The sequence below is a fragment of the Formica exsecta genome, unplaced genomic scaffold (assembly GCF_003651465.1).
Source record: "Formica exsecta isolate Colony F162 unplaced genomic scaffold, ASM365146v1 scaffold733, whole genome shotgun sequence".
NCBI classification, from domain to species: domain Eukaryota; kingdom Metazoa; phylum Arthropoda; class Insecta; order Hymenoptera; family Formicidae; genus Formica; species Formica exsecta.
In genome coordinates, this window is record NW_021853499.1 from 1 (window position 1) to 23,083 (window position 23,083).

The 23,083-nt window shown below is 34.5% G+C and overlaps 4 protein-coding genes across 7 annotated transcripts; 1 reads left to right on the forward strand and 3 right to left on the reverse strand.

The window, feature by feature from the left end:
* Positions 1-91: 91 nt before the first annotated feature.
* Positions 92-3,641, reverse strand: LOC115243790 (beta-1,3-galactosyltransferase 6). Its single transcript, XM_029821023.1, has 2 exons — positions 924-3,641; positions 92-720 (listed from the first exon to the last, which is right to left on the reverse strand). Exons 1-2 carry the CDS (start codon positions 1,649-1,651, stop codon positions 435-437), a joined length of 1,014 nt encoding a protein of 337 aa, XP_029676883.1. The 5' UTR covers positions 1,652-3,641; the 3' UTR covers positions 92-434.
* A 112-nt stretch (positions 3,642-3,753) lies between these two features.
* LOC115243763 (serine/threonine-protein kinase OSR1-like) lies at positions 3,754-17,847 on the reverse strand. Of its 3 annotated transcripts, XR_003885262.1 has the most exons (12): positions 16,520-17,847; positions 11,557-11,682; positions 9,407-9,861; positions 8,575-8,687; positions 8,024-8,274; positions 7,627-7,801; positions 6,541-6,776; positions 6,201-6,315; positions 5,619-5,890; positions 5,171-5,357; positions 4,745-5,012; positions 3,754-4,657 (listed from the first exon to the last, which is right to left on the reverse strand). XR_003885262.1 is itself a non-coding variant. In XM_029820962.1 (11 exons), exons 1-11 carry the CDS (start codon positions 16,567-16,569, stop codon positions 4,935-4,937), a joined length of 2,058 nt encoding a protein of 685 aa, XP_029676822.1. In that variant the 5' UTR covers positions 16,570-17,847; the 3' UTR covers positions 3,754-4,934. The 3 variants fall into 3 exon arrangements, 2 of the variants coding, with proteins under 2 accessions (XP_029676822.1, XP_029676823.1); XM_029820962.1 differs by having other exon boundaries at positions 3,754-5,012; XM_029820963.1 differs by having other exon boundaries at positions 3,754-5,012; positions 7,636-7,801; positions 16,520-17,846.
* On the forward strand, positions 8,933-19,664 carry LOC115243766. 2 transcript variants are annotated; one of them, XM_029820965.1, is made up of 5 exons: positions 8,933-9,178; positions 10,839-11,045; positions 18,515-18,721; positions 18,952-19,104; positions 19,320-19,664. In XM_029820965.1, the coding sequence occupies exons 2-5, from the start codon at positions 11,019-11,021 to the stop codon at positions 19,485-19,487; spliced, it is 555 nt and encodes a 184-aa protein (XP_029676825.1). In that variant the 5' UTR covers positions 8,933-9,178; positions 10,839-11,018; the 3' UTR covers positions 19,488-19,664. The 2 variants fall into 2 exon arrangements, with proteins under 2 accessions (XP_029676825.1, XP_029676827.1); XM_029820967.1 differs by lacking the exon at positions 8,933-9,178 and adding an exon at positions 9,775-9,912.
* Positions 19,590-22,727, reverse strand: LOC115243765 (tRNA-dihydrouridine(47) synthase [NAD(P)(+)]-like). Its single transcript, XM_029820964.1, has 5 exons — positions 22,587-22,727; positions 20,892-22,119; positions 20,155-20,522; positions 19,941-20,069; positions 19,590-19,851 (listed from the first exon to the last, which is right to left on the reverse strand). The coding sequence occupies exons 1-5, from the start codon at positions 22,670-22,672 to the stop codon at positions 19,779-19,781; spliced, it is 1,884 nt and encodes a 627-aa protein (XP_029676824.1). The 5' UTR covers positions 22,673-22,727; the 3' UTR covers positions 19,590-19,778.
* Positions 22,728-23,083: the final 356 nt, after the last annotated feature.

The window sequence follows — 23,083 nt, forward strand, 5'->3', positions numbered from 1 at the left end:
TATATATATATATATATACACATGGAGTAAGCTTCTGTTGAAGACGAAAAATGTATTACAAAGTACATTATATATGATTAAAAAAAATATATTTGATTCACCGAAGCTTATATATCTCGTTTATATTTATTCATTGCTGAATATTTACAAAATTTATTTACAAGCGTTTTTTATTAATTATAACATGCTATCGTACAATAATGCTCAAGTAAAATTCAAGTTCAGAATTCTCATTTTAATCTTTCAAAACATAAAATCGCGATTGCAATCTGCAACTGTCTCTCCACACTCGGTAATACTGTTCAGAATACGTCCTTAGGAAAATTATATGGCATATCATTATAAATATGTAAAATAAATATCAGAGTATATTTTTTGAGCAAATGTCTCAAAAAACCAGACTAGAATATTGCAGAAATTTTCTTTCCTTTGCATTAAGGGATACCGGATTGTCTGTTGCAGCACTGACTGGGTGGTGCAGTCCAATTATACTGATAACTCATGCGATTCCTCATTTCTTTGGAACACAGCACACCAGAGGTTTGGTAATACTCGTGCATGTTCCTCATACTTTGAATAGTTTGCTTGTGCGTGATTATATATTGATTAGAGCAGCCGCGCGATCTGTACTCTGTATCGAAGCGTACGTCGTGTTTCCTTTCAATATTCGCCAATGGTGCCAGCCAGAGACCAACAGAGATGTCTTCGGAATTTTGCAGCCTAAAACATTCATATGTAACTCTTCAAATTGAAGAACATTTCTTGCGCTGCATTTCTTCAGAAAAGAAAATGAAGGAAAAGGAATAAATTGCAGAAAACCTAACTAAAAAGTAAATACACAGATTTATAAATTTTCTATATTATATTTAACAAGATGAATATTAAATGTATAAAGCATATATTTTATTTGCAACCATACTTACTTTAGGATATCCGCGTTACTGGCGATAAACTTGACGAGATTGTAGGACAAGACATATCCGCCACCCAGGGCATAAGGAAGATAATAATCGCATAGAATCCAATCTGTCTCCTTCCAAGGACCACTCCTCTTCACCAGCGCTCGTCCATTAAAGAAGCCCCAATAAAGCTCCCTTCTAGTACCTTTGTTCTGCCACCTGTCCAGCTCCTTCAGGATCTTATGCACCAAGACATAAGAATCATCATCGCATTTCAACAAGAAGTCAAAGTTATAACGCTCATAGATCCCTTTAAAAGCATAGAGGACTTTCTTTGTCAATATGCCGTAAGAATCTTGCAATCTAGGCAGCAATAACAAATCGTCGAACTTCTCCTTCTCCGACTGCAAAGTGTTTCTTTGCTCTGGCAGGATGTCCTGGGTGCCAATGACGAAGAAATGTCTCATCATGGCATCGTGACTACGATCAGCCAACCAGGTCTTCCTGATGGTGTCCCGGCGTTCAAGGTTGTCTGGACTGCTGAGAATCAGAATAATGAGCCTGTATTTGGGCTTACTGTCCAAAATCATCTGTTCGTCCGGCGTGCATTCTCGAGCTGGATAACGCGCGCACAAGAAGACTAATATAAGCACGACCGGCACGAAAAATATCATTACGTTCGTTCGAGCGAAAAACTTTCTGCGAGTCATTGATTGGAACTTGGACACAGGATTTAGTCGTAAATGCGTCATGAGTCCGTGCCAACGGTAAAGCACTCACAGATTTCTATTCGTAAATTCGCAGTGCCGTGATTAGAACGCGCTCGCGCGATGCAGCATGTCTACTTAATTTATAACATAAATTAAGTAGGGAGATGTAAAAGATAAGGCCTGCTTATTTCATTTGTATTTTCTGCAATTTGTCTCTTTTTCCATTTTTGAAATGTCAATACACATTCATTTCGCTTTAGAAATGTAATTGTAAAAGTATTTAACTGTTTGTTTTCAAGTACACTAAGTTAATTTCTAGGTCTGAATTCTCGTCACGGATGTGAATAGGTTCATCCGTGGAGAATCTGTGCACATCCGTGCTAATGATCAGCTCATCAGCTGTATACTGTAATCAGCTGATCGACACAATCTTTGAGGCCGTTCAGGTAGAGTTAGGATTAGGTTGGGTTAGAATATTGACATATGATGCATGATGGTATGATAAGCGCGTAATCTAAAGGCGATTATATTTAAATTAAAGAATACAGCGTCCAAAATATACACATATACACACGATATAAAATGTATCTCAATTAAATCCTAAAATCATATTCTTAGGGAGGATTCATTTTGTTTTTATCTATTATTTTTTTAATTAAAGAGACAAGCGTTTTTTCATATAGGCAAGGCGCAAGGAAATTTTATATAATTGCATTTACAAAAATTCTGATAATTAGACATGACGCTTTTCTATACAAAATCCATTTAAATTGACGGAAAAAAATAAAAAAAACTACGATTTCAAGAATTTCATCGAGATATTAAGCATTTGAAGAATTGCTCTTCTTTGTAACGAGTAATATTTTATTGCTAAAAATTGAATTTATGGTAAAAGTAAAAACAAGCTTGCTCAGGGAGTATAAAATAAATTCCATTGTGCTGACTCTCTCGGAAATTTTTATCGGCGTTAAGTACCATTACCCATTTTTAGTTGCGCTGCAGTTCATATAACACTTACATAATCGTTATAATAACTTGCAATGAAATAAAGTACAATGTTTCTAATTGCCAGAACGACATTTTGATATTCATACAAATAAATTATCGTTTTCTTGATACACATATTTAATCGCTAAGTATAACACATTTTATTTGGCACTGCTTTAATCGTGTTGCAAGCAAGAAGTTCCAATTGCAATTTGAATCGTCTCATTGCAGTACAGTAGCGTTCAGGATAAAAACACAGTATTTCAATATAACCAATGCATTTTTCGGATAAGGCACATAGTGACGATACAAGCTATGTATGTCGAACCGATTAAAATTCTCTGCCGGCGAAACGTAGTGCATGAGAATTCTAAGTGCTACAGAATATAGTGCCATATGTGTACTGATACAACTATTTGTAAAAATCTACTTAAACTAGCATACGATTATTATCATTTGCAGTTTAATAGTAATTATGCTTATTTCTCGCGTATCAAGCATAAAAAGTGTATCTCCCCTATATAAGTTAAACCACACAATTGATTTGATATATATAATTCGGAGTATATATAACCATCACATGTATATCAACAGATTTGTATATTTCGATTATTACAACTAATTTTGCTCAGCAAATCTTGTGTCGCGGAATTAGCATGTGTATATATGTATCGCAATATGGCAAAGGAAAAGAGAAATCGCACACAAATTTTCGATGTCAAAAACATTTTGTTAACGGTGACAGAATAGCAGAAATTCACAGATAGAATACACATACATAAGTATGTATATTATATGCAAAATATTGAAAATTACGAAATGCGAACGTCCTTTACCATATTATCGTATAATGTAACCACTGCATTTTATATAAAAATTGATAAATACAGAATCACATTGGTTATTTATAGTTGTACTTATTTTGAGTTTTTTGAAAAATCTTTCTATTTATAGTCATTTTTTAATACTTTGATTTTAATCAAGTATATTTAATTATTAATTAATTTAATATTAAGTATATTCATATAAAATTATATGAATATTCTTAATATATATTTAGTACAATTCAAATAAAATACACTTTTTTTATAGAATATATATCAAAAAAAGTTAGTTTAAAAAATAATGGAAACATTAAAAAATTATACACATTTTTGATAATTATTTATCTTTTTGTCATAAAACTCAACTTTTACAATTTGTAAATATAAGAAATGATAAAAACATCGCAAATATATATCCTTACAATTTCCAGTAGATACAAGAATGTAGAAATGATGAACACTGTATATGTGAAACCGTAAAGTATAGATTGCGTTAAACTGTTGTTGTATGTGATTCTGATTTTATCCATTTTTTTCTAATAAATTTTATAAAGAGATTGATTAAACATTTTCGAGACGTACGAGGTAAAAATTTTTCGATCTCTCTATCTCGCTACGTCTAAAAACTGTGAAAATATTAATTTGCTATCGTAAGTCTATTTAATTAAGTACAAAAGAGTTTTATTTTATTCCAACATTCTCTATATCTTTTTCCTAGCATAAAGCATAAGATATACACGGATAATCTGTACATGAAACATGGACATGATTCTATGTTCTCAGCACAAACAAATTTTTTCTTTATGTAACTAAAGCTTTACTATTCAAGAGAAACAGCTTATATTTCGGGCAAATAAATTAGATTATCAAGCGTTCTCTTTGATCCTCTAAGTTCGCTTATATGAAATATCGCATTTCACAGTATGTATCTCTTTATCCCATTTGATACATTAATCATAAAGAAGAAAACTGAAAACAACAAATGATTGAATGCTAATATTTACATAGACTGATGCAATACGAATGATACAATTCGGTTATGTAAAACTACAGCCATTATTGATTAGAGTAAGTGTATGCTTTTAAGCCAGTATGTGAATGATAATATTTTTATCTGCCCCGTTTATGATTGCCTCCGCATATGAACACTGATGATGTTATCAGACACGCTTGAGCACAGTTTGTTACTACTGATGTGTTGTAACAAATATCTATTTCGATTACCTACATTCTGCAACTAACGTTTTAATTGTTAAAATTGTCTGAAAGAAACGAAAGTGTCAAAAGCTAAACTTGCAAATATTCAACGATGAAACAAACTTACATGTGTTTCTGTATATGTGTTCCAAACTTCTTTTTTACCATCTATGATATAATTTATCTCGAAAATAATATCTAGCTGATTCGTCGTTAGCTTTTGATACTCTCTGGATCTTAACAGATGGTGAATGTGCATCAATTAAGAACATTATCCTGAGAGTTCAGAAATGAAGTTATACGGTAATCGAAATTGTTCAATCAGTGAGAGAGATCTGAGCAAATCCTATTAACGCCTTGTCATCTGGTATTTCGTTCACCGCATAGCCCGAATTCTGTAACAACAAGAAAAGACATTATGTTTGATGACCAGTCAAATTATATAAAATATTATATATATAATTATTTTATTTTATCAAATATATATTAAAATATATATTTGTGTGCGTATTTGGTAAAGTAAAATGTGACATCAAAGCTGCTAAAGACTTACCAAGGAAAATGTAACTGTCCGTAATTGTCCTCCACTTTCTATCAATTTTTTCAGATTCGCTGCTATCACCACAACATCCTTACCATCGACTAGACCTGCAGCGACGAGTTCCGCTGCGATTCCTTGCGCCGAGTCCACTCCGACGGTGAATTCGAACCTAATGTCGTTAAGCTCTCGTCTTTCATTTCTACAAGGAGATACATGTAATATTATTTTAATTTTTTATCACTTAAATAATACAATAATAATTTTTCACAACTTTGATGAAAATAAAAATCAAGAAATAAGAAATGGAGTAAATAAAAGCATATTCGGAGATCTTCTCTGAAATTGGAATGACTTGAAAATATATGTCTGTAAGTATTTATTATATATAGTGTGTATTATACAGTGACGAAGAATGTTTTTTGTTAGAATTTGAGCGACTTATAATAGGAATTTCACGTACCGTAATCTGAGTACCAAATTTATAGGAACATTTTGCTCAGTAGCTGGTATCGCGACTTGACTCGGTGCTACCTTGATTTGACCATAGTATTCGTCGGGTTCGCCGGCGTCTTCGTCACTGCTAGCCTTTTCAATCGTGTTGACCGGCAACGTTTCTTTGGCGCCTTCGTCACCGCTCGATCCGCCACTATCTTCTTCCTCTGACGACCAGACCCATTCTCCGGTCACCGTTCGGTGCAAACGACCCGATGTACCGGGTTGTCTTTTTGATGCCTGTAAAAAAAGAAAGAGAATGTTTTCCTTCCATATTTTATAACAAAAAGAAGCCATAAATAAAGTTACTAAAGCCCACTTCGAGTTGCAAAAAAAATGAGAAAAATGTTAGATATGTCTTTCTCTCTCTCTCTCTCTCTCTAATTTCAATTTATAAAATTTCAATAAAAAAATATAATATCTCGATAAAATATTTCACACATAAAGAGAGAGAAAGAGAGAGAGAGAGAGAGGGGGGGAGGGAAGAGGGAGGGAAGGAGAGAGCACTGTTCTCTAAATCTTTTTTCTGGTATATTTTACACAAACATACCTTTTGTACACGCGTTTCTAAACTAGGTCCAATTGCCACCAACGTTTGTTGCAGATATTTCTTATCTTTAGCTTTTTTGAAAAAAGGATGTTTCAACAACTCGGTGGCTGTCGGTCTAAAATAATAAAAATCATTACTTAACAATTATAATATTTTCGACGATTTTATATATACAAAATATCCATTTTTATTTTTATTTTTTACATTTAAAGATATCCGTAATCAACGTAATTATATAATAACATCAAAGACTATCTTTAAATTAGTCAAATATATCTCGCCCATTACTCATTTATTTCAATTATTCTAGCTATTTTCGTTTGCGGGACAGGACACTTGCCTCTTGGTAGGATCCTTTTGTAAACAATCGATGATCATTTTTCGGAATGTTTTCCCATACGCCTTATACTGATCTTTGTCATCCGCGGCGGTATCCAGAGTGGGCGGATCATTTTGCAACGTCAGCATCAAGACCTTCATCGGGGGATATTTGTGGTACGGTGCCGTGCCGCTGGCCATCTCGATCGCCGTGATGCCAAGTGACCATATATCAGCCTTAAAATCGTAGCCATGGTCCTGCAACAGGTATGCATATCATAATTGATTTTTTGACAGTACAGCGTATACAACAAAAAGATTGCCAATATCTCGTGAAATCATGCTCGCAAAAGTCGCATGCTTGCCAGAATCTTCGTTCTAAATGTGACTTATAGCTGCAATCTTATATATAGGATTGCCTGTCATATTATCATAAATTTTTGGTTTAACATCAGTTTTTTTTTCACAACAGTTCTTAAACTGCAAACGCTTGAAGCGTTTAAAAATGCTTTTCTATAATTTGTGTGTATGTGTGTGATAATTATATCTATATATACAATTTAATAAAAATTTAACCAAATAACGTACACTCACAGTATGTAAATGCATGCAAAACTTTTTTTTTTTTTATATAGAAAGTGATACAAAAATATGAGAATTGATACTGTAATGAAATGAAAGATATAAATTTAAGAGACATAAAATATAGAACAAAGTAACATAATGGTGTGAATATACATACATAATTAATTATTAGCGAAAAAAAAATTTCGTGAGAATTCACACATAGTGAATCCATTTTTCAATGCAGTTTTCTATGTGACTTGCATAGCATGCCTAATGCAACTTGTATCATGCTCAACAAATTACATAACTGATAATTCAAATTAATTATTGGCTTAACAAAGTGCATTTTCTCGGGTTGTGCCATACAAATTTCGTGTGTCGTTTTAATGATAGCAAAAGCTATATTTTAAATTGCTCGGTCGACAGCGTACACATTTCCGATAAAGTATCTCGATAAAGTGTTTCAGGTACATTTAACAAACGCATACACAAATGTAGACACAGAGAACACGCAGGCTAAGAAGTCTGTAGTGTTACTTTCCTCTCTCACCTGCTCCATGACCTCGGGCGCCATCCAACACGGTGTACCGACGAAGGTGTGCCGGACTTTCTGCCGACTCAGGTCGCGTCCGGTTGCGAGCCATGCGCTGACACCGAAATCGGCGATCTGCACCGTGCCATCCTCGCCTAGTAGGATATTACCCGCTTTTATGTCCCTAATATTATTCTGACATTAAAATTCGTTTTTATACATAGATTATAATAGTGTCACACTTTTTCTTTTTTTAATATAATTTTTTTTGTTACAGTTAATACAATTTCTAGTAAATAAATGAGAGAATATAAATCAAGGAAAGGCGTTCTAAGATTTTATTTAAATAAAGATAGACCAACGATTCTAAAGAAAAAAAAGAAGAAAGACAGATATTTCAAAATACCTGTGAATCTGTCCATTGCTGTGGAAATATTCAAGCCCTTTGAGTACTTCTCGAAGTACCGTGGCTATGGTAGCTTCGTCAAATACTCCATGCTTGCAATTGGTAGTCCTAGTCTTATGCTTGATGATATCCAGCAAGGATCCACCTTCTAATAATCTCAGAACCAGCCAGAGTTCTTCTTTTACCACGAATGATGTGTAATAAGTTACGACGTTTTCGTGGTTGCAAGAAGACATCGCCTGTATCTCTTTCTACAATTTTTTTTCCAAATAAAGAGTATCAATTAATAATAAATTTTTATCTTAATTCATAAAATTAATTAATTTAATAATATAAATTCGTTAAAATAGAAATAGTTATATTATGATATTTAATATCAAACATTATTTATTTGTATCATGCATTGCAACATATGGGGATGCATAGCATACATTGTAATTGATAAGATCATTAATCCAATGAATCATACAATATATTATGAGAGTCTTATCGAGAAGTGTGTCATTGACCTGTCATCTGTTATTGAAATTCAATCAAGATATAGTACTCACCAATAGTTCGTCCATGTTTGTATTCCATTTTTCTAAATTTATTCTTTTGATTGCGCATTTCTCTTGTCGCGGAATACAAAATGCTGCATGCACCACGGCGGTCGCTCCAACCCCTAAAATTAATAACAAAACGAATTGTCACATTTTGTATCCTGTGCTATCAGCGTAAAAATTATATTTCAAAAATTTAGTTATTAAAAACGTATTGCGCGAATATTTTAGAACGATAAAAAAAAATGCTTATTTTAATTTTAAAAGAATATCGGTATTCTTTATTCATCACACATGTGCTCTCTATTCATGTCAAATTTGATTCCACATTAATTATGCATTTTACAGATAATCCCATTTGACAGAACTCGGCCCCTTTTCCCCTCTCATCTCAGTGTGCGCATACGTCACTGAAAAGCGCGCATCGTCCCGTCAGGATTAACTAGGTTAGGAGAGGACATACGCTACGCGCTAAGCTTCTCTCGTGCAGCAGCACCGGTAGCTGCGTGACAGCGCGAGTGCAAGAAGGACGCATTAAGAAGGTGGGAGAAGGAACGAGCGCGGGGATCGGCGAACCGTCGTCCCGTTTTCGGAGCAACCGTTCATCGATTCGGTACGTAAACTCGACATAAATTCTACATCGTTTACATTATTTTCATAATCGTTGTCGTTATCATCGTCATTCGCGGTGCTCCTTAGTCGGGAAATTAGACGACTGCCAGCCGTTCGAGAATCGACGTCGCGATGCCGGCTCGCGAGAGCGCCTTCTTGGAGGGCGCGCGCGATTTTCGCACCCGGTCGTCACGCGATCGTAATAATACCCCATGGAGGGAATACTTACCGATAACCTCCTTGAGCTCGTAATCGTCCTTGGTATTCGGCCAGCCCTGCACGACCGTGGAGGTGCTCGCGGACGCCATTTTACTGGCCAGTACCGGACCGAGGCGCGTCTGCTTGCTGGCTGCTCGGGCGCCCCGCGACGACGTCAACGACGTCAGAGAAGCGCCGACGACGGTCCGCGAAACGCTGTCACGTGGTGGAACAGCTGACACGGGGGTGGGGACGGTAGTGACAGTAGGGGTGGCCGCGCGAGGAGCGCAGCGATCGTTCGCCGCGGCCGCAGATGAGTCCCGGCTATTTTGCGAGATGGGTCTTGTCGTTGCTGTCGTTATCGCTGCTGTCGAAAATGCCGGTGAAGGTATTGGCACCTTCTTCGGTGGCGGCGTGGATGAGCGGAACGATTTTTGGCGAAACACGCCGGGCGAGCACGACGGCAATATGTCCGGCGAGATTCTCCTGAAAGACAAATATATGCATTGACTTGGCATACGATCAGCTGTGAATACGGTAACCTTAAGATCGCGGGCAAATGTCACCCGCAATATTAAAGTATTCGCGTGGAAGAGAATTGCTCAAATTTAACATATTTTGCATACCTATATGAGAAGAAAAGTCTTTTTCAATTATTTTCAATAATAAGAAGAAAGGAAAGAATAATAAAATCGCTCGAGTAAATAAATCAAGACCAGAATTATGTAGACGTGCTTACGGGGTCTATTGAGACGTAACCCCATCAAAACGAACGCGTCCGCATCGATAACTAACCCGCATCTTGATTCATTAAAACGATTGACGTTTCTCAGAGAAACAGAGCTATCATGAGCTATGATCAACTCGCATGCACAACAAATTAATCGTAGAATCATCCATCACACTTTATCGCTACGATCGTCCCGCGAGATTATATTCCTAATTATTAAACAGTGTGAATGTCAATCAGAGGAAAATCACTGGAAAAATAAAGCGATTTCCACTGATCATTAATATATTCACGATGAAATGTTACACTTTAAATTGCAGACTCTTTCTTTATTAAAAATATTAATTTCTGGCGTATTCGTGGAAGATTATTTATATTTATACAACAACGATATATTTGTGATAAATTTTAAAATCAGAATTTTTATATATTGTCATAATATTCTTTAGAAATAGATGGCATAAAGGGGATAATCTCTAGTATCGATTCTCAAAAGCACAGATTTTATGACTCCCGGTTGTGGCTATTTTTTTTGAAACGTGTTAATATCTTTGTGTATCTATAGTTATTATCTCTAGTTGTGGCAGTTCGTGAGATAAATTGTTCGTATCAATACGACGAATTCGCTTAACGCAATCTGATATTTAGGATTGTCATGCATATCACGCGCGATTAGAGAAAATTCAATTAAACCGTATTCGCCACGGATATTATCGCCAATTTTTATTTGCAGGGGAGATTTCGCGATGACCTTTTATCGCTCAAGAGAGAAGAGGCACAGGTGCTTTCCCTCCGAGATATATATAAAACCGACCACACGCCGTGTATTCCGATTCGACGATTATACCCCATGTGCGACAATTCGAGCCTTTGAAACCGTTTTCGAAATCGTGAATCTGCTGGATCCGCGACCATGTTTAAAGAGATGAATATCCTGATAGTAAGTATTAATCGTAATAGTAATAATAATTTATAGTTAATTTTAAATAATACATTTTTCTTCACGCAAGAGATTATACGAAAGGTCAACTTAAGTCTCGTGCGATCTGACGATACAACAATTTGCAATTAATGTCGAAATTGAATCATCCAACGATAAGAATATCTCTTAATTTATAATCTGAGATTTATTTTTTATAACAAGCACATATCTACGCAGTGTTTAAACAACGCAATAAGCGTTTACTCACTTCAATGAAATAATGCCAAATATAACTTTAGGCCGCTCGAGAGTAAAACAAAGTCACAAAACAGGTACTTGTAACAGTTAATTACTTAATTATCTCCTCTATACCTTATATCCTCACAACCGAGATAAAGATCTGTACTTAGATTTACGACACTTTGTCTACGATTTAATCTTTCTAACGATAAGTGGATTGTGTGAGACCCGATCACGTGCCTCGATTTTTGACGTAGCGTACGCTAGTCAGTCACACTCGGTCACTCACCTACTTCTGCCGACCAAAGTCGTCAGAAATCTGCTGTCTTGAAACTTCAGCTGCTCCTCCTCTGTCGATATAGGCGCCACGGCACCCAGGGTGCCCGATTTGTGCTGCCCCATGCTGCGTACGGCCCTGCAAACGGACGTACACATTCGTTAGACGGGTTGCATACCGAAGGGAGAGACTATTCGTCTAACAATAAGGCTCTGCGCACAATAGAGAAAATATCAGGAATAGGAATAAAATATTAGGAGGAGCAATTTGGAATTATTTTACTTCAAACAAGAAAACGGAATGGATTAATTATTTCTAATTTTTATTTTTTTATTTCATTATGCGTTAATCCATTCCGTTCCCTTGTTTGAAGTAAAATAATTCCAAATTACTCCTCCTGATATTTAATATTTTATTCCTATTCTTAATATTTTCTTTATTGTGCGCAGGGCCTAAGTATAAAGAATTCAATGTAAGGAGGGTTGTAAGTGTATCCTAATATAATAATAATATAGCAGAAATAAAATAAATATATATTGTTTAGAAAATTTGTTTAGAGAATTTGTAGTCTTATTGATAGCTTGCAACCTTCTCTACTGTTTATCGATACCTCAATTGAAAAGTTATAAATTGATAATTGAAAATTTTACATATATTATATATATCTCGAGAGTGCGAGTATATTCTTCAATATTATTCATCTTATTTTATTCTTAGTTAATTATAATTTAACAAAATTTTTATTACGGAGATATTGTTGCATTTGTGATATATATATCGATATTTGAAGAGTCATGTACATTGATTTTTCAGATCATCCTTGTTCAGTCAATAGAGTTAGTATTGAATTGGTTTTAAGGAGGCCTTATTTTTTTAATCCATGCGAGGTGAGAGATTATTCGTATCGAGCTAAAGGCTCTGGCTTCGAGCGTATGGAATATTTCTAAATTGGCGGTCGGTCGATTGTCACCTAAATATCTAGATGAGATAATTGGGTCTGGATTGGCCTTACCAGCTATTTTTAGCTACCGTGAAGGGGGTAGACCCTATCCCGCTGGCTAAAAATAATCTGATAGCGAACGGACTGATGCAAGCTTCCATTACAATGGTCCTGTTCCCTTTTGACGATTCTTATCCTGCTTTCTTTGTTGGTTGATGTATAGAAAGAATCATCAAACCACCCGGTATTCACGAGAACAAACTCAAATTGAAAATGCAAGAGTTTTAGACGTATTTTTCTGTGTGTGATTTCTTAATTTATTGATTTTTTAATTTATTTGATTTGTTGTTGAATTAATTGTGAAAATTCGCAGAAATATAAGATACATTGTAAATATCTTATATAATAATTTTATAGTACTATTTTAAAAATGTAATAGTTATATATATATATTAGAAAAAAATGTCTTAACTTTTGAATTTGCGTAATTTTCGATGTGATCGATCCAATTTTAACGTAACGCGCGATGTCACCCACCGATTGTATTCCAACAACAAGAATCTTTCGTCTCGGCTTCAGACACCTGATTACGATTAACAAGTCTATAACGGTCTTATTCCAAAGTAATGGTCTAATGATCTCCACAAACACACGAATAATTTGCTTGGAAACGTGACGTTTTATTCCGGTATGTAGCAAGTCTTTATTTTAGCATATGGTCATTAACACTTCTTCCGAGGTATTTATTCTTGTTTTATTTAAAGAATTCAGTCGAGATAAGAGTACAATATTATTTGAGAATCTTCTTTCTCAAATCAACATAATTTTTGACTGTTTTTAAATAATGTTTTATCTCTTTTATTATTAAATTTATTTTAATTGCTTGTTTTATTATTACATCTTATTATTTAGCATGTGTGAAGTAAAAATGGTTTCTTTTTTTCTTTCTATGAAATATATATACATAGAGATACCAAATTTTTTCAAACAGTTTTAAGAAAGAAGAATAGATAATTATCCGCTATTTCGTATGTTGTTTATTGTCATTCCAATAACAGAGATCCTCTAATATTTGGGTTAAAAGTTTAATTCACCACCGGGCTAGAACAACGATTTTAATTTAATTCTGACCGATGGGCGTGTGCCGCTGCGTCATCTGCTGCCTACATTCAGTTTACGCGCGACTACGATATTTCAAATTTTCATTGTTCTGTCATTTCCTCCGCCTCATATCGTTTTGTTACGCGACAGAAGGAACATTCTATTCATTTATTTATTTTATTCGTTATTGCACTTATCGTTAGATATACCATTATTCTCTTTAACGCAGAACTTTAGCAATCATTAATCTTTTGTCGTAAAATATACTTTACTTTTTGTTTTAATTACATCAATTTTAACGTGTAGTTTCTTTCTATAAAAAATTCTTTAAAAATTTTTTGCAGCTTTGTGTGATTACGTTATATTTTTCTCTTTGATATAAATTTTTATTTTGTAGAGAAAAGAGTTTATTCTTTTTTCAATTTTTTTCATTTTTTGCAGGCTTTATAATTTTTCTGGATCTCAAGTACTATCTAATGAAAAATCCTGGCTTATCTTGAGATAAAAAATTCACGTTAGGCAAACACAATCGAAAAATCGATTACTCTCAAATATTTGCTCGATAATAACAGTTTTTGAGTTATTTTTAGTATATTCTACATTTTATATAGACACAAATTTATTGAATTGACTTTGCATCGATCTTAGTCAACGCGTACACAATTGAACAAACAAATGTGCTTCGCCATATTATGACTATTGTAGTATTGCTGCGTTTCAATTTGTTTGCTACAATATGGATCATTATGGCCTTGATGACAATTCTTCGATACAGAATGTAGAAAAAAAATTTCGAGAACCTTAAGAATATAGAAATTATTAGATTTTGCTTACTTGGATAATCTTTTTATTTAATTAAAAAATTCTTTTCATTTTTTTCTCATCATTTATTTCGATGTGTGTTACAAGAAAAAAGTATCTATGTATAATTTCTCACTTCTCTGTAATAATCATAATCTCGATTGACGTGTTATAGACCTTATGGCAGCAATTATGGCAGTAATTAAAGCCGGTCGGTCACATGTTCGCACTTTCATGTATAAATTGATTAGATAATAACTGATCGTACATTTCTTAAAAAGGAATTTATGTTCTTCAAATACGATATTCCACAAATATTTTTAATTTAAGTAACTTCGACTTTACTGAACGGTAGTGTGATGATTCTGTTGTGCATTCAAGTGCGTGATACGAGATTTATTCTGTTCAAGTGCACACTTCTGTGCAAACGTGACACTGATTTATCTTTGCCTCTGCAATTAATATTTACTAAATTAATATTTAGTGAGAGAGAAAAACTGACCTAAAAATTTGGTTAACATTTGATAGAAAATTATATTCTGTATTTATGCGACATTTATTAATTATACTTATGATACACTTTTTTTATCCCAAATAGATTATTTATTACTACAAAAATCATTTAATGATGTTTCTCATAATATTGACGATGTACTTGTCGAAGAAAATGTTACTAGACGCAATCAATGAGACGATCTTATAATGATTACATATAAAATCGCTAAGATTTTCAAAGAATCAAAATTTCGAGAGTTCCGCTCTCGTTTGAGTCCACTTAATAACGTTCCTCATCAATGAAACCTTTACTCAGTTAGCAAACCGAGGGTCAATTGCTTATTAACTCAGCATTGTCATTGAAATTGTTTGCAAAAAATGAAGATCATCGCGTTTATCCGGAAACAGATGCATCTCCGATTGCTCAAGCTTCCAGCTGATCTTGGAGTCGTTTCGAATGAATTTCTTTTACAATTTCAACCAAAATAATCGCGAGTCAGAAAAAATAATGAAACATTTTATTCCTTTTTAGTATATTTTAGAAAACAAAAGTGTTCTATCCTTAACATTGCAAATCTGCACTAATCGTATTATATGTATTATTTGCACTTGTCTCAAACACTTGAGAAACAAACAATTTGACAGTCACGTTTATGTCAATTTAAGAAATTAGATTAAACACATTTGAAGAAACGGTGAATCTAAATAACATTAGTAGTTATTTGATGCTATATTATTGCATTCGATGTGTCATCAGATGTCATTATATATGTATATTACAAAAAATTACTGCATCATCATATTTTTCATAAAATTATTGTTGACAGAAACTGCATGAATATTATTGCATAAATTGTCTTATCTCTTTTATATTTCGCAGAAACGTTCCGAACTAAGCTATAAATTTTATCAATTTTAAATACACGATGTAGAATATATATATATTTATATATTATACTTAAATATAAATTATTAGAATTAATTTTATATTAAAACACAAAAGGCGCGTTTTTGCAAATTTTATTACATTTTATTTACATTTATTTATTATTTTGATTGATATTTGCGAGGATTATAATAAATGTTTATATATATATTTTTTGTTTTAGAGAGTGCGCTTATGTCTCTGATTTTTATATCACGTTGACATTGAAAGCGGTCGTCATATTAGGCAAATAAAGCTTGGAATCGGACGGGGCCGCGTTTAACGTGGCTATTTTATTCTCATGTCACGTTGACATTGAATGCCATCTTGATAGGCAAATAAAACTCAGAAGCGGATTGCCGCGTTTACTCTGAGAATATGAATCTTCGTTCGTTACTCATCAATTTTTCTCAAACCTGTCAAAATAATCCTCCCAAATTCTTTTCTTTGACCAACATCTGCTAATATGTCATTATGTGATTTGTTTAATTTTTTCTAGTTTTATATAATTATTCGTGAAGTAATTTATAAATAGATAATTTATAGTGTTAAATGTATATGTCATCTGATCATACCACACTAAAATGAAGTTCATATTTGAACAATTAAAACTCAGAATGAAAGGGTCATTAATAACTTCTAATTTTTTTTACAGATTTTTATAAAATTACGATACGTATAACGTCGTTTATATTTTCCAAGATTGATCTCACCTGGCGGACGTTGACTTCACAGAGCCATTCGCGTAAAGATCAGCTGCCATAGCATTGGGTGTCAGCCCAATGGCATCTCAATCGTGGATACTCCGCAGGATGCGCGAGTTGGAATCTCGTCAATCGTTGAAGTCTCCTCTCTTTTCGTGCCCTTCTTCTTCCGTCGAAAATCGACGACCACGTATTCAACAAAATCTTCAAAATTGTCCGTCTCACTGATAATCGTCAACTGTGTCCGAGTTTATTTCACCGCAGATAAAACACCCATCATCTAAACACGCTGATCGGCCCGACATTATCTCTATGTCACAATACACGACCAGTCGACCAGTCGGTTCTTATATACTATCTTTCAATTATAAGGTAACGTGAAAATTCCGTCAGAGACACATGCGATGACGTCGACGCGATTTCGAAGATACAGAACGAAGAAACACGATGGCAATTTCGAGGAAACTACTCTCGCTGTCGCACTGTCGGCTATGTATTCATCGGAGGAGACGTAGGATCCTCCTGTTCCCGCCGTCGTGACCGAACTATGTATGTCAGACGGGGGCACTGTCAATTGGATAACTACTTACCCCACATTGGCACAGTTGATGCGTGTATGTAATGCAGCGTACATCACTGATGCTGAAAGCCAGCAGCATATAGTGTCCACGTTCTCCCCCACCTTCTCGATCATTTTATCTTTTTTTCTTTTCTTTTTCATAAATATCTATGTCCCTTTCAAGATATACAGTGCATCACGTTATCATTTTTTTCTATACCTAACGTTTTTCCAATGTTTTGTTTCATTTTAAATATTCTGAAATCTCTTGGTAATTGTTATTGACAACAGAAACTTGATGATTCTTTTTTAATTGTTTCGGTTGAATTCTTCTTTCGTATATAAGATGAATGAGAAAGGCTTTTGATTTAAACTCAATTTAAAGGTCCTGTGACTTTTCTCCTTACTTCTCGTTTTCAAGAAAGTCAATCATTGATCTATCATCACTTCTGATAGCGCTTATTGACTCTGTTGCTTGAAATCGAAAAAAAAAAACACCACGCAGCTGGAAGAACGCATATTATCTCGTGCGTATGTTCTGTCGTCACTTCGGTGGTATTGTGAATTAACTTGATGACGCGGGGAAGAATAATTTGTATCATACGACACACACAGCTCAATCATGCCGACCTTGCGAACCAACTAATACCGATCTTCGCGAGAAAGCCGTTTCTATTGATAAATCCGAACGTTCTTATTAATGGCATTTATTACGTGCAGTAAGATAACTCGTTTCTTCATTCTTATGCCATGTGTCATCTTAAATATATCGTCGAGTTTAAATCATGATTATCTATAAATTTCATAGAAATTGTATTATAAAATTTGCATCGCATAAAATCTTTAATTGCCTCTTTTTTTAGAGGAAAAAAAAAAACAAATATTTATACTATCGAAATTTCGAAAGAACAGTTTTTGAGAAATGTCTTTAAGAAATTATTTTTTGCAACATATTAAAAGATAAAATTTGGGATAATGTTTTTCAAAGGAAATTAAAACTGGGAAATAAAAGAATTGACAGGAGAAATTGGAGATTGCCGCCTATCATGTTTCATCTATGATAGACAACGTGAAACAATTTCGACAGTTTGCAGTACTCTATAAACGAGTGATTCATCCCAGCTCCATTCCCATTTGCGGAGTGGACTCTCCGCTCGCGCGATTTACGCATCATCGAGTTTGATGGATCACTAAAGGCTACTGACTGAGACCTCCATCGAAGGTTTAGGTTTTATCAATGACGCAATATGCCATACTTGAGAGCGAATTCTATATCATTGATAAAAGAATAATCGAATGCAATGTGCTATTTTTTTCATAATATCAGAATATGTTATTTGTATAATGTTTATCTAAAAGAAATAGTATAGTCAAAAAGTTTGATTTTGGAGTTTCTTCTATTTTTTTGTCTACTCATTTGTAAAGGTATTATATATCTCTTACAGATTGCCGAATTCTTTATTCTTAACCACGTGTCCTACGTGCTGAGTAGACGGTTGAATCTCACTCAGCTGATTAAGGAGAGTTTGGATTCTGAACTTTACTACCAGAACACTCTACGTGACATATCATCGAGAGACGTTTCTTATTACAACGCGGAAAATGGGGTGAACAAACTGCAATTAGAGAGAGATAACAGAAATTTGATTGCCGTTAGTGAATTATATCTTAATTCTGAAAATTAATCATTCTTCATTAAGAAAAACATTGAATTAGACATTAAGACAGATATTCTAAAAGAAAGATTAGAAATTAAATTACAAAAATTGTACGTGATTCCTTTTAATTCGTCTATTTTCTACGTGTTCGTTCCTAATTTAAATCTCTTCATCACATATTATAAGATAAATATCTATATTAATCTCCTCTTTTGCTTACATAGGAATACCGCAATCTTTGCGAGACAATAACGAGAAGAGTGGAAATTACCGATCCCGATTATGAGTATCAACCGCCGCATTATCACGAAGTCTTCTGTAAGAGTTATTTATTGCTAGATAACAATGAACAAATGATGACGAGGTCTTCGCAACAGGTAAACTTGGACGTAGTGATGTAAATACGCATAAACTCAAGACAGCGCAAGTTTAACAACCGGAAAATATGGCTTAAAATAAAAATTTAAAGAATTAATAAATATCATAAAATAATTTCAAAACTCTAAAACGTGTTAAATTTAACAGAGAATTTGTTTTTTATTTAACTGAATTTTATAATCTAAAAGATTTAATATTTTTTTTTATTTTTCAGAAATGCGTTAATCCGATATTTCACTGCGTACAGAGAAGTCGGATCCTATCTCTAGTCAGACGTCGCTGGGAAGACGAATGTTGGGAACCTTACACCAAGGAAATCGCTAGCGGTTGTGACTGTATGTGGCCGGTCACTACCTTGGGGGAGATAAGCGATCATTATTAATTCAATAGAAAATTCGTATATTAGCAAAGTTAAATTTTCGCTATACAGTGCAAAGGTATAGCGAAGACTCGTCGTTCGCATATATTCGCAGCAAACAAAACCTTTCTCAAAAATATTTATTTATTGTATTATAAAAGTAAATATGTGAATGAAATATAACAAATATCGCATTCAATATTACATGTCACCGTGATCGATCCTTCTTTCTCTAATTCGTTTGTTGCGAAAAATTGTACAAGAACATTATTCGATTCGAAAATGTTTCTCTATAATTTTTTTCTGTAATAGATTTTACTTCCACGAATTTGCCTTATGCTTTGGTAAGAAATGGAATCCATCAGGCACTTTTCCGAGCAACATCTCGCTAGAAATAAATGAAATTATTAATATCGTGATTATAGTTGACGCTTACTGGTCTCAATAAAAGCTAATAATCTCGAAAAATAGCCTTACGATAACTTCACCCAATCGGCACAATTGGAACTGGCCATCAACGTCTCCATATCATCGCGACCTCTATAGAATGGCGGCCTTTCGTTAATTCTTTGCGGCGGCCTCTCCAGAATTCCAACAGGAACATATCTGCAACATGTTTCAAAATGTAAATGAATGTAATTGAAAAATATTGTAACAGCTGAGAGAAACTATCCTCTTAAAGCAAACTTGCCTGTGAAGAAAAGAGATCCATTCCAACATGAATCTTCTGGTGGTTTCAACGCCACGTGTATCGGATCCCCAGTGTTCAAGCCCGTAATTTGCATACTTCTTGAGAATATCAAATCTCTCAGCGCTCGATATATCGATCAATCTTCTCTCCTTTATCTCGGTGAAGATCCACGGCTTAATCAACGCTCCGCGTCCGATAGTGATGCCCTGTACCGTACCGCAGATCTTTTTCATTCGCTGATAGTCGTCGAAGGACAGGATATCGCCATTTCCGAACACGGGTATTGGTTGCGCCGCCACAGCGCACTTCTCTATGTACTCCCAATCGGCCAGTTTCGTGTATCTTTGTTCACGGGACCTGCCGTGAACCTGGAAGAATCGCCGAACATTAATAAAAGCTGAAAAAAAGAACAATTCTTTGAGTTTTTCAAAAAAACCATGTATGATACATGTACCTGATGTTTTTTTTACCCCCTTCAAGGCGAGTAATAATTTCTTTTATTTCTATTAATATTTCTAAGTGATTATGTGATTAATATGGATATTTTACTCTATAGTGTGATATAAAAATATATAAAACATATACACAACTGAACTTTTAATGTTGTAGGGATTTTTCGAAGGAAATTGTTTTGCTTTTGAAAAGTCCTATTCTTTTTGGAAATACTGCGACGAGAATACGATTTACAAGAACATACAAGAACAAGGATACAAGGAACATAAATTCAACAGACTTACAGTAATCATAGACGCACCCCAGTCTCGAAATCTCGGCATCAACTTATGCGCGATCGGTTTATCCATATAGACTCCAGTTCTGGTTTTAATAGACAATGGTATGTCCAAAACTTGACTAATAGACTTTACCACGCTCTCGAGTACATGCAATCGATTAAGCATACCACTACCGCCGCCCTTCCTGTAAATCAGATCGATCGGACAACCGAGATTCAAATCGATGAAGTCCACGTCGATCTCCTGATTCAACAATTGAGCGCATCGTGTTAGTACTCCTGGATTATTACCACAAAGCTGCACGCCGAAGATATCCTCGCTCTCATGTCGCTTCACCAACGCCCACTCTTCTTTCGCGGCCTTCAGTATCTTCGGTGCCAATGCCATCTCGCCACAAGTGATGTCGGCCCCGTACTCTTTGCAAATCCTTCGAAACGGCAGATTGCCCACTGTGGTTAAAGGACTCAGCAGTATTTTGTCATTCCAGTCAATCCTCTTTTTCTCTGCCTGTCGTAATCTAATTAAATCGCTGTCATCCACAGGTCCGAGTTTCAATTCCTTTGCACTATCACTTGGATTATCACGATTAAAACTATTCATTTGTATTTTGTCCTCTGTTTCATTATCTGAATTATATAGTTGTGTCTTGTTTTTAGATGGATCGTTAACTTTGACGATCGCTTCCGCCTTGGAGAAATTAAAGTTATGTTTGCGCAATTTGTTTTGTAGATCCTTGGATAAGTGATTTTTTATGGCTGGTGGACGACTCGTATATTCCTCGAATTTCTTTTCGTCAATAATGTTAAAGCCATCCTCGGTCAAATGTCGTGAACCCATTCTGCACGTGATTCCTCTTGGACACTTGCCGTTTGAATTGAAAAGGTGGCATTCTGCAGCGATGTCTTTTGGTTTGATTTTCAAATACTCCTTCCGATCATGCAGAAACGTGCAACGTTGATTCAGACATTTTTTTTCAGGCTCATCTGCTGTTTGATCCGCAACCCAAGGGCACAGGTGCAATTCTCTGGAAATTTTAAATGGTACTGGCCTGGCCTTATTTTGACCTCTGAGCTTTTCTTTCTTGTCATCTAGTTTGAGTTTTTTAACAGGTGTTTCATCCAACGATGGTGTATCTGCATCTTCTGTGCTTGCACTCACAGATATTTTCTCTTTATCTGTCTCTGTCAAGTGTTGCTCGTTTATCTGTCTCAAGTGATCCTCGATAATAAACCTACAATGTCATAAATGTGCCAATTATGAGATAACAATAAATAAAAGATAATATAATAACCATTAGATAGCTGCTCATCACTCTGATATCGTGAATTACATGCAAAAATTAATGTGCAAATGCAATAATGTCCAAAATGTCAAATAATTTTTATAAAAATATATAGAAATATGATTTATATATTTAATATGAAAAGGAAAATTCCATATTTTAATTAATATATCATTTAATAGGAAGTTGTGGAAAGGAAAACTATAGATCCTTCAAGGTTTTAATATAAATAACAAAGATTTAAATAAAGTTAAATGAAGATTCCAATACAATTTTAAACTATGTAATGAGAATCATGTATAATAATAGACACAATTTTTGCAGATTAAAAAAGGAATAAATACTTGCAGTTATATCCATATAAAATTCACTGATAATTAAATAATTAATGTAAGCCACACGGTATATCTACGTACTCTTTTTTTATAAGACAAACACCCTTCTGTTTATCCTCGCTAGAATCGAACGAACAGTCTCCGCACTTCTCGTCGTAAGCCGCCATTTCTCAGCACGTGTGTATTGTATCCCAGATCCCAGATTGGTAGTTGATAGATGCTCGCGCCGGCGCAGTACTATAAACACTAGCAGACGCTATTAGGACTCAGCCGAGTAGATATTTCTTTGCAAAAAGGGGTAATGCTGGACCCCTCATGAAAAAATAATAGAAAATAAAAAAATAATATATCTTCTATTATAAATAAACATTACAATTCATAAATAAAAATAATAAAATTTTATTATTCCGTTTCTATTTAATATATCTTTATATGTATATGTAATTAAAGCGTTACACATACAACAGTAATAAAAGATATAAATAATTTATAAGGGTTTCAAAGCATTTGGGCGCGTTCAGCAGAGAAAATCGCTCAGTAGCAATCGAACGTGATTGGCTCTTACTTTTACAACCAAC